The sequence below is a fragment of the Apus apus genome, chromosome 5 (genome assembly GCF_020740795.1).
Source record: "Apus apus isolate bApuApu2 chromosome 5, bApuApu2.pri.cur, whole genome shotgun sequence".
NCBI lineage: Eukaryota > Metazoa > Chordata > Aves > Apodiformes > Apodidae > Apus > Apus apus.
In genome coordinates this window covers 49585234-49596456 of record NC_067286.1, presented here as the reverse complement: position 1 = coordinate 49596456, position 11223 = coordinate 49585234, and the positions used below count along the sequence as shown (strand labels likewise).

Genomic DNA, 11223 nt, shown 5'->3' with positions numbered 1-11223 from the left:
ATCCACACCAGCCAGCTCTTCCTGTCCTCTTCATTGCTCGTGCCAAAACTGCCATGTGTTTCCACACAACATCCTGCAGCACACAGCAGTTCACTGCCTTTCCTTTGAGAGGACCTGGAGGGCAGAAGGCATGACCAGCCTCCATAACAGGCTGGGTGCTGACTGTTTCTACATAATGCAGATCCACATGGATGGTTTTGTTCAGAGAATATGCAACTGCCCTCCCTTCTCTACTAGTGATAAAGCAGGAAGCAGTTCACCTGGAGTTGGAAATGCACTTTTTCAGAAATTCCAGTAAGTAGTAGTGTTTTAGCTCTGTCCAAGTTGCATCTTCTCTTACCAGGATAGCTTAAGGTAAGTGCTGAGCAGCCATGGCCATCTCAGGGCAGGAGGCTGAAGGCCTCTTGTTCCTGTGTTCATCCCTGCAACAACAGGGATGGAGGAGCAGCAGAGGGAAAGGAACTTTTAAGCTACAGTCCTGACTGAAGCAGCAGTTTGTACTGAGAGCACAGGCAATTCTGAATCAGAGGCTTCTTCTTTCCTAGGGACACACTACTCCAAAAGAGACAGGAAACAACAGCAATTTTCCAAGTCTGATTCCATGTTCTATAGGCAGCACCGGAGCCAGCCAATGTCTTGCAGCAGCAACACCCATCCAAGGAGGGACTCTGGGACAGGCTGGGTCTTCACACCAGCTGAATAGGAGGAAACCATTTTCCACAGTTCAAGGGATTGAAATGCCAGACCAGGGTTGTAGGGAGGCTTCATAATCTCCACCCTTTCAGTGTAGCAGGTGTCTGGGGCTGAAGCCCTGAGCAAGCCTGGGAGGCAGCCCCACTTGAGCAAGCTTAGACTGGCAACCTCCAGCGGTTTCTGCCAGCCTAAATCGCTCCACAAGCCTATGGAAAAAAACTAGGCTTATGCTGGGTTTAAAAGCACAGCTGGTGACTGATGTGTGATGAGGCCCAAAAGCCTCAGCAACAAAAAACTGCCTTTGATTTCAATGGCTTTTACTTTAGGATATATGTGACCTGCTGGTGTCATTTTTTTCAGTGAATTATTGACAGCTTCTATTGATGGGTACAACAAACCAGCTCTGCATGAAGTGGCCACTTGGGCTTTGTTTGCAGAAGCTGCCAGGTTCAGCCAGTCTCCTTTTATCTCACACTGGGGTCCTTTCCTTGTGAGTAAATGAGTGATGATTGCATAACATTTCTCTGAAAACGAGTGTTTGAGGAAGTCTTGGCTAGATTTCACAACCCCACTTGGGCAAAGTCTCCTGAAATGCTCTTGCCTGCTGATAGCTCATGTGAGGGCCAGGGTATGAATCATGGTGTGACCATCTTGACTAACCAGGGGGGCCACAGATCAGCAGACTGGACTGCTTCCTCTTTGCCTGGGCTGCAGCACAAGGAAACCCCATGGCAAAGCAAATGCATAAAATCCCATTAAAAACTTAAAAATGTCCATTCAGTTCCCACATTTGACATTTTTTTCTTGCCACCTGAAATTTTGGACACCAGCCTAAAGCAGTGCAGGACCCTGGGCACCAGGTTCCAGGCAGAGGAACATGCTGAACCCCTCCAGCAGTCTCCAAGCTGGGGACTCAGCTTTGGAAGGTCAGCAGAACAAGTTTGTCCTGGACAGGCTGTTTCTGCATGACCCTGGTGCAGGCAGGGCCTGAGTCCCACCACAGAGCTGTGATCCTGAAGAGGTGGCAGCTGTCACTTCCTGGGTCCACCAGGATCCCATCATTTGGGTTATCTTGCCTTCCTTGACAGGACAGCTGAGGAGAGATACCCCTCTGTATCTCTGTTTCCCAGGGGTGTATGTTAGGAAGGTTGTTGCTGGTGGCGTATCTAATGTGACAAAAGATACCAGGTGTCCCATAGCCTTTGAGCAAGCCCAGCTCTGCACTGAGCCCTGCACAGGGATTTCCTTCCAGGCAGCTTGCAGCCAGACACAGTAACTCACATTACTGTGAATAATCTCGGGGATCAGGAGAGCCATAACAACATTTGCAAATCAAATCAAAGGTTTGCAGTTGTTATGGCAGAGGAAAGTGTTGTGTGTGCAACTTGAGAGCCTTCATAAAAGCCCACAGAAATTCAGCTGGTACTCCTTGCATTTTGAAAACAGTGCTCAGCAGGCCTACTTTGGGGACTAGGCTTTGGATCACTGAGCCCACCTGGACTGCAGTGATCTCACACTGTTGTGGTTTCCATGGGCTCTGCTGACCAGCTGTATTATCTGAGGTTCCCCCTCTTTCCAAGGTCCAGCTGCTGACTCAGACATCCCAGGACACTGTGAGGTGCCAGCCCACTGCACAAACCTGTTGCTTGACCCTGGTTGTTGCAAAGTCCAGTTACTTTCCAGAAATGTTTCTACTTTAGCCTCATTCCTGTCATAATACTTTAGGTTCATTAACTGTGAATGCTACAATACAAAGATCACCTGATCAGACTGAGGACTTTGCCAGATACGCACATCTTTGCTCCTGGGGCTTAAAATAACTTGCAGCAGCCATAGCAGAACTGAGCTGCTGGTCAGACCCCCCCATGTCTCTGGGTCTTGTGCTGGGATTCCCAGTACTGCTGTATGTGGACCCCATGATACCTGTGCACAGTGGTGGGAGGCGAGGTGGGCACATGGCTTGGAGTCCTACCAAGAGAGATGAGAAGGCCAGTGGGAGGTGGGCCAGAGACCTAGTATGGGCCCTGTTTTTTGTGGTGAAGGGAGGTGAGGCAGGCAAGCGTGTGTGTGTGTGTGTCTTCTTTGGAAGAATGAGTGCAAAATGGTGGAGTTGCAGAGTGTGGCAGGGCAGGTTTGAGAAAAAAGGGCGGTTCATAAGTGGTGCTGTCCTGGGCTGTGGATGGGTGGGGTAGCCCTGGGGATGCATTGGAAGCAAATGCCTGTGGGTGGCCCCAGAACCCTTAGAGCAGCATCTCCTCAGTCAGATTCCAGTCAGGCTGGAAATCTGTGTCTCAGGTTTGACCATAGAATCCCAAATGCCACCCTGGGAGCAGTCTGGGCTCCCAGCAGTAGCACACTGCCCTGCAGAGGCTAATGGCAGCATCAGGGAGAGGTTCAGCTCCAGCATTCTGCAGGTGTGCTGCCCAGAGGCAAAGCTGAGGTGCCAACAGCTGCACGTGAGCAGAAATAACCATGAATTTGGAGTCAGCTCAGTGTGTGTCGCACCCTGCAAGTTCTGCACATGATGTCCTTGAAACCAAGATTGCTGTTAATCACTGTTCCTGTGAACATCATTCTTGATGGCTGTCCCTTCCTGACCAGCTGTGCACGCAGCCCAGGCTGGCAGATGCACAGCACTGGTTTCCTATCTGCATGCAGATTGGGCCAGTGCACGCTACAGCTGGGGGGCACAGGCATGGACATTTCAAGCCCCAGAGACTGAGAGGGTGATCAGATACAGGCAATACCATTTACCTTTGGAGGGTCAGGAGCAAGGCAGGAACCTTGGGTGACTTAGCCCACCATGTTCTAATTATTTTTTGGATGTTAATGGGAGGATAGCAGCTTTGAGGAAAACCCAAGGTAAAACACCCTTTCTTTCTAATCAGAGCTTTGCTAGGCCTGAGCCCAAGTTTGTGTCACTACAGTGGAGGTTGTGTGCCTTCTGCATGCAGGCAATCCAGTCTCTTTTGTTTGTAGTGGGAATCTTGCCTGAATGAAGGCACTTGGAAGATGAAGACCTGTCTTGCAGTTAAGACTCCTACTTCCATTAGCCAGGTCTGGAAAACTGATTTCAAATTTCATGAAATTAATTTTGTAATTGGTTCAATGTATTCTGTGGGAACTTAGATTTGCAGGGAAATATGTCTAAGTGACTGAATGACTGAAAGTACAGGTAGAGAGGAGAATTAGCAAGTTCCGTCTGCAGCAGCCTGAATTTATTAAAATAGTAACCTGGTGGGACTTGTAGACAGGAAAACAGTGAAAATGACATCTGGGTAAAAAGGAACAGGTTCTAGCTCTTCTTTGATTTTCCAATTTTAATCTTGTTTGCTACACTGGGCAAATTATTATATCATTTACAACTGCTTATTTAAAAATAATTGCACCATATCACACAAGTAAATAAATATACAATTAATCAGACACTATCATACAACCAGTGTGATTAAAACTGCTGTAGGTGTAAAACTGATAATAGAGACTTCCAATCTTTAAGAAAAATACATTGATGGAAATGCCTGTCCTGCCTCATTTCAGTGACAAATAGATGGCAGAAAATGTATTCTTACTGAATGCACAGGACCATCTCACACGCCCTGTAATTGTGTGGATCTCAAAGGCAATGACGTTGTAGATGGCAAGACAGAGACGGAGTTCTGCTACAGGTGGCTACCCTGTTCCATGGAATACATCAGACAAGACTCAGTTTATTCAAGTTGGATGAACAGATACTGTAAGGCATAATCTTACCTCCAAACAGATTGAGGGGTGAAGACCTTTCACAGGCCTTGTGCACAAAGGTGATTCACACCTGCCATAATTTATTACAGAGTATTTGTCCACCTTTCTGCAAGATCTCTGACTTTCTCTATATTCTGCAATGTCAGCTGGTTGCCAGCAGGAGGTTTTGAGGTTTGATACTTCAAGTTTTCCAGAGGATGAATGTTTTCCTGAATGCTCTTTTTATTTCTGCAAATGAACTCTGCTGAGAAATGCCCTGTATTCAGACAGCATCTACAGTTAACACATCTGGCCTGTGTTGAAGGCCTGACATTCCAGAGACCTTCCCAGGTCTGTAGATATGAAAGGATCTATCCAGCCCTTCCAGGATGGCAGCAAACACAATGAAAGAGCAGCATAGCCCTTAGGGAAAGTCTGACTCTTTGACAATTGGAACTGGTGGGGTTTTCTGGTCTATTGGTTTATAAATAAAATGGAAATCTTTCTTGGTTTCACTCTTCAGCAAGGATGCTTTGATATGGTGGGGATGGGCATCTTTGTTCAGCTGCAGCCACTGATCATCAACATAAACAAAGAGTCCATAGTCCTTTGGATGGGAGACTTCAAACTTTTCAGCACACTGCTGGCTCAGTTGTTCAGCTGTGGTGTCGTTTCGGGAAGCAAGTGTCCTAGATTGCCCACCCATTTCCAGAAAAGAGATAGAGATGAAATCCTGAAAAGAAACAGGGATAGATCTTGCAGTTAACATAGTGACTTAGAACAAAAGGAGGCAGAATTCAGCCCCAAGGTTCTAGCTGCCTAGAGCTCCTAAATGTGCCCAAATATCCTCCAGTCGTTCTCCAATGCCCTAGTTATTCTCTCTTTTCTCTCCTCTGACAAATGAGCTCCGAATCAGCACTTAAACTAACAAAGACTTAACCAAATAATTACCCCTGTAAAGACACCTAAATGAAAGCTTTTTCCTGATTTTGTTGAACACTCTAAGTGAGCAAGCAGTCTGCAACAGTTCCTTCTCCCACCTTTCTGCAGCTCCTGAAGAAACAGAATGAAATGAAATGAAAATTGATATGAAATGAAAAGAAATTAATTTATAACAATATCAAACCAAATACCCGAGATCTGGCCTGAAAACCCTCTGTCTTACAGAAACAGGAAAGGGCTGGCAGTGCAGTGACCCTTTTATTTCCACTGTCACCCAAATAACACCTTGAGAGCATATCCTCCAAACTTCTTCCACCAGTAGGGAAACAGCAGAACTTCTGCTGGGAAGGCTGATCTGTTTCAAGCAGGAACAACTCTTGGGATAACTTTCACCTTGCTGAACTCCAGAGGAACAGAATCTAGAGAACCTTTGCCCAGAGTGTAACTTGCATGTTTAATTTAGAATCTGTGAAGTTAAAAAAAAAAATCCAGCCTTTTTGGTGAGAAAATACTCAGATTCCCCAGCAGAAGTGAGATTTGCCAAATATTTGGAGTATGAGTTTCCAAACTGCATTTGTGGTGTATCACTGCAGATGCCTAAGGCAGCCAGAGAGGTGTGGAGGGTCACACTGAATGCCTCAGCAAGCTGTTTACCTCCGACAGGATGGGCTCACAGGTTTCTGATATCACCCCTTATTCAAATGAATGGAAAATTGCCCTTATGCTGCTGGAGGAGGTGGGAATCTTCTGAGGAAATGTGGCATTTGCCTGCCCAGCTATTAGGCTCCATGCCAGGTACCTGCTATGAGCTACTGCCAGGGCAGCATGTGGAACTGGATGGATATTTGTTGTGTCTCTGCCACCATTCTCATGTTCTGAGCTCATCAGGGACTGCTTAGACTGCAATATGGGAAGCATATTAACCGCTGTGCTTTCATGGCCTATATGGACTGCCTCTACCCCTCAGGAGACTTCCCTGGCCTTCCCCTCAGTGTTCACGATGGTCAGTTTTGCACTGTGAAGGCATTACAGCACCTGAGACGTTGCCTTCCTGTGGCTGACAATTTGATCACAAGACATGGGGCTGGCTGCGCATCCTTCCCTACTGCCTGGTCCTGTACTCAGCCTCACCAAGGGTCACAGAGCACCCATTCCTCCTGGAACCCTTTCCTACTGGTGCATGGGGAGGTCTTTGCCAGGCCCTACACATTGCAGACGTCAGATCTAGCCAGCTGTTGTTGGGTTTGACCTGCTGCTGGACAGAAGAAGCCAGGCTCTGGAAGACACTCATCTAACTGGCCCTCAGGATGTCTTAGATCCTCCTACAGCTTTATGCCACCAAGGAACTGCACCTGCATAGCCTATTCATATCTTCTCAGCTTAGCCCAGCACTGTCTCAAGCCCTAAGGACAAGGAGCAGAGGGGGCTCCTTGCCTCCCCACTGCAGCTCTCCACATGTGAAGGCTCCTAGCACACCTCCTTTAAGAATGAACAACTAAAGCACTCTGCAGTCATATTTAAAATTATATCATTATGAGGACACTTCAGCACTACAAAATGCATTTTTAAAGTAGTATGTATTGCAAATGAGGTGCGGGTTTTTTGGGGTTTTTTTGTGTTTGGTTTTTTTGTGTTTTTTTTTTTAAAATTTGGAAATCTTGAAAGGTATGTACACTTGATTTTTTTAATAGTGATTTGGGTTAGTTAGTAATAGTATTTATTTAGTAATAGTAAATAATTAGTAAGAGAGACCATGTTCATCTTCCACTCGTTTTTCCACTAAAGCAGTGCCAGGTACCTGCACTGAGGAACGGGAAGCCCGGGCCTTGTTCAGCGTCCTCCGCCGCTCCCAGCGGTGAATGGAGTCCTGCACCTCCACGCTCAGCTGCCGCGTGACGGTGATTTTGTCATAGTTCTTGATGTGCTCCAGGGCCCCATAGGTGGTGGTTAAATAATAAGAGCCTGCAAAAGGAGAAAGTCTTGTATGAACGTCACACCTGGATGGGCCATGCATTTGCACTTCCATCCTGCCTGCTTGTTCCCCTGCAGCGGCAGCTCTCGGACACCTCTGTGCCTCACTGCGGGGAGTGCAGGCAGGTCTGAAGTTAACCCCAGAGAAACGAGACCTAATGACCACAGTGTCCTCCACCTCTTTCTGCTTCACATCATTGTCACTGCCCAGACTGCTGAGGTTGTAGATGCCCTAGGAGTAAACACAGACCAAAGGCAAAATGCTACAAAAACTGCTTTCACAAACAAATCCAAATAATTCTTATAGCCAATCTAAACCTACCCTCTTTCAGTCTAAAACTATTGCCACTTGTCCTGTCACTACAGACCTTAGTAAAAAGTTTTTCTTTGTCTTTATATACTGAAAGGCCTTCTCTTCTCCAGACTGAACAAACAACCCCAACTCTCTCAGCCTGTCTTCATAGGAGGGGTGCCCCGGCCCACTGATTATCTTTGTGGCCCTTCTCTGGACCTGTTCCAACAGCTCCATGTCCTTCTTGTGCTGGGACTGCTGGATGCAGTACTCCAGGTGGGGTCTCACACGAGCAGAGTAAAAGCGTAGAAGAAACTCCCTTGACCTGCTGGCCACTCTTCTTTTGGTGCAGCCCAGGATACGATTGACAGCCCTGTGGGCTCAGCACCGCTGATGCCATCTCAGACCTGCATGGACAAGTCACCTTCCATCTCTATTGACTAGACAGAGGCCCAGGTGTTTGGCTGGGAGTAATTCCTGGACTGTTTAGAGTTATGGGATAAATCTTGGTAAAGCAGGGCCAGGTCCACCACCTCAGCCTCAGCACAATCCCGTCCCCTCAGAGTCCCAGGAAAACACCATCCTGCTTCCCTCACCCCTGGGGCAAGGAAAAGGGGAAGAAATAACAACTGTCCGCCAGCTGGGCGGAGCTCCCCGTTTCTTTTAAGTTTCATAATAATGGCAGCTGCCTCTAGATGGCACTTGCACATCACCCAACCCTGGCGCAGACCCGCCTGGGCTTTGTGGCCGTGCCTCGGGCTCCAGTGAGCTCCAAAGTCATCGCGGCTGGTGGTGCAAGGGGTGGCTGAGGCAGCGTTTTATTTAAGAGCACTATTTTTAGAGCACCGCTGAAGTCTGGTAGGGCAGGCGAGAGATCCAGATATTGCCATGGACTCAGGTGGATCCGATGAGGAATGTCCCATAACTACATAGGTCTGCTGACACAAAAACCACTATCTTTTTCTTTACTGTCTCCCAAAAGGCTGACAACAGGCTAATAAGTGCCTGCAAGTGCCACTTTTTCCCCTCTTAAATATCATGCCTACTCTCCCTTGTCTGCCATCCAGTATTTCTCCTTATCTGACAGAGTCAGGGTTCCCTGTGATTGCATCCAGGACCTGGTATATTCCTTCCTTCAGAATCCATGAAGGAAGATCTCCTAGTCCCCTACATCAGGAATTAATTACATCTTCTGTAAGAATTATTTTTTCTTCCACTTTCCAATATCTTCATTTCCACACAGTCATTTCCCATCATCTCTCCTTGCCTCTGCCCCAGCAGTCAACATCACTATTATAAAATGCATTCAATGTAAACTTTTAATTTAGAGGCCAGATTTAAATGATTTCATTATTAGGCTGGTGTAGTTTGAGAGTTTTCTCACTTCTGCTTTCCTTTTTTTGTTGTTGTTTTGTTTTGTTTTTGTTTTTTATTTTCGTGCCTGAATCAGTTTTTTGGCATTTAACTTTGAAAGGCTTAACTCAAGTTCCCATATTATCCCTGAGCTTTGCACAGAGCTGTCTTCTAGGAATTGCTCTTTTCTGTTCCCTGTATCAGCAGTTACTCCGTCTCCTTTCAGATGTGGTTATTTAGCCAGTTTTATCTGAAACTCCCTCACGAAATTTTCCCCCTTTGACTGGAGTACACATTTCACATAGTCTTTTCATCTTTGACTTAAGAGAACTTCCAACCAACTTTGCCTTCAATAACCTGAGATCCCCAATCCAGCTGCCTTTAGTAACCAACCTGCTAGGCTGCCCTTTTAAAATGTAGAGCCTGTGGGCAGCGTAGTCACCAAAACCAGCTTAGTTATGTCAGCAAAATGCTGTGCTTTTTCTGCTAACAACTCTTTTCAGCAGGAAAATTAACCTGTGCAGAAACTCCTCTCTAATATGATTGTGCTGTTCTGCTCTTTCTGTTAGTACTTGGCACTTAGAAGTGCTGGGATGACATGCTCTTAGTTACAGACTTACACCTCCATTTCATATAAATAAAACTAGTCTGCTGTTGTTCATCGAGGACTCCTCAGTACTTACCAAAACAAAGTCTAAAATAGAATCCGTTTTACTGGTTTAGTGACTACTTGATGAAAAATGATGTGTTTCTAATTTGGAGTGTGTAACCTTGTCACTTTAAGCAGCATTTGCTTCCCAAGCTATATTTTAGAAACTGAAGCCCCATAGCTTCCTGGGATGTTTGTTCCTCTAATAGCAGAAGTTTTTATTCATGTCCAAAACCAATATTCCTCTCTAACCCAACTTTCCATTCCCTGCCTTGCTATGATTCCCAGCCAGAAAACCTTGTCAAAAGGGTCACTTAAATTTAACAATGATCATGAGAATGATGTAGGGCCCCAGGCATACAATGCAGTTTAAGAAATGTGTTCTTTTCTCATTGGAATAAATAAAAGTGTCTGCACAATGGATTGCAGAAGCAGTATAATTTCAGACAAACACCTTTTAACTTTTCAGCTTTTGAGCCAAGGAACACTAGATGTCTCTAGGTCACTCACCCAGCAAATCAGTTGTCATTTATGTCTTTCTAGCTGGTGTCTAAGTGCACTACAGTGCTAAACAGTTAAAGTGTTTGACAGTAAATTCAGAGCCTCAAATCTGAAAAGCTTGGCCAAAGCTTATCCACAAAGTCTAGCCAGAGCCTTGCTGCACCACTTTCACAAACACTGAAGCAAGGCAAATAATGATTCCCAAAGTGAATATCCCAGGAGCAATACTCTACCTTCCCCTAGCTGCAGAGCAGGGTCCATGAGCTCCATCACATACTCCACATTCAGAAGGACTTCAGTCAAGTTGCTGCGGGCCAACACATACATGAGCACAGGGAGAAAGTCATCTGCACCATACGGCTTCCCTGAGCAAAGAGAAACACAGAGTTGTCCCACTAAACTCACCACAAAGACACATAGGCATACATCAGTGACTGCTTCTCAGCCAGCAAGTCCTTTGCAGACTTCAGTTTACATTACCTGAAAAGTTAAAGCTTGAAAGCACCAGCAAAGAAAAAAATTATGAAAAAGCAAAAATTAATTTACTTAGAAAAAAAGTACACTTGCTTCAAGCCCAAAATATGAGCTTGAAAAAATTTAGAGAGGTCCATTTCTGCTATTCTTTATCAACTGGAGAAAAAGAAATTTAAACTTTATGGATCCCAGATAAGGGACAATCCTTGAAGAGTGCAGTTTTCCAGCTTGGTGCTCTGATTTGACACTGCCATCAAGACTGCAATTTATGTTTTCACTATTAGCAGCGAAGTTGTCTGCATGCATTAAGGGTATTTATTCTCTTAGGTTTGCTCTGTGTTTGGGATCAAAGAGCAGAAAATGGAAAATAGTGTTTTTTAGAACCAAGGACTTCCGTGTTTATGTTTCTTCAGAAGGCAAAACATCACACTAGATGTTCCTAATGAAAATAGTCTCCCAAAAGCTAGGATCTAAGAGGAAGCATTTTTTTTTTTTTTAGCCATGGTGTCTAGCTAAGAAGACACAAAACCTTTTGCTTTGGACTTTGACTAGTTTTTGGACTTGGTGTGCAGCAGGTGCTACAGGAACAGACCCTCATTGGGTCAAGATTTCCTGTGCTTAAAAC

The 11223-nt window shown here is 45.5% G+C and overlaps 1 protein-coding gene across 1 annotated transcript in view; it reads right to left on the bottom strand.

Moving 5' to 3' along the window:
• Positions 1-3932: 3932 nt before the first annotated feature.
• Positions 3933-11223, bottom strand: part of LOC127385855 (ras and Rab interactor 3-like) — a 170842-nt gene continuing 163551 nt past the window's right edge. The window contains exons 25-27 of the mRNA XM_051622032.1: positions 10358-10489; positions 7157-7320; positions 3933-5149 (exon numbers count right to left, since the gene is read on the bottom strand). Coding sequence (XP_051477992.1) covers positions 4841-5149; positions 7157-7320; positions 10358-10489 — 605 coding nt within the window. The 3' untranslated portion in view covers positions 3933-4840. The remainder of the gene's footprint in view (positions 5150-7156; positions 7321-10357; positions 10490-11223) is intronic.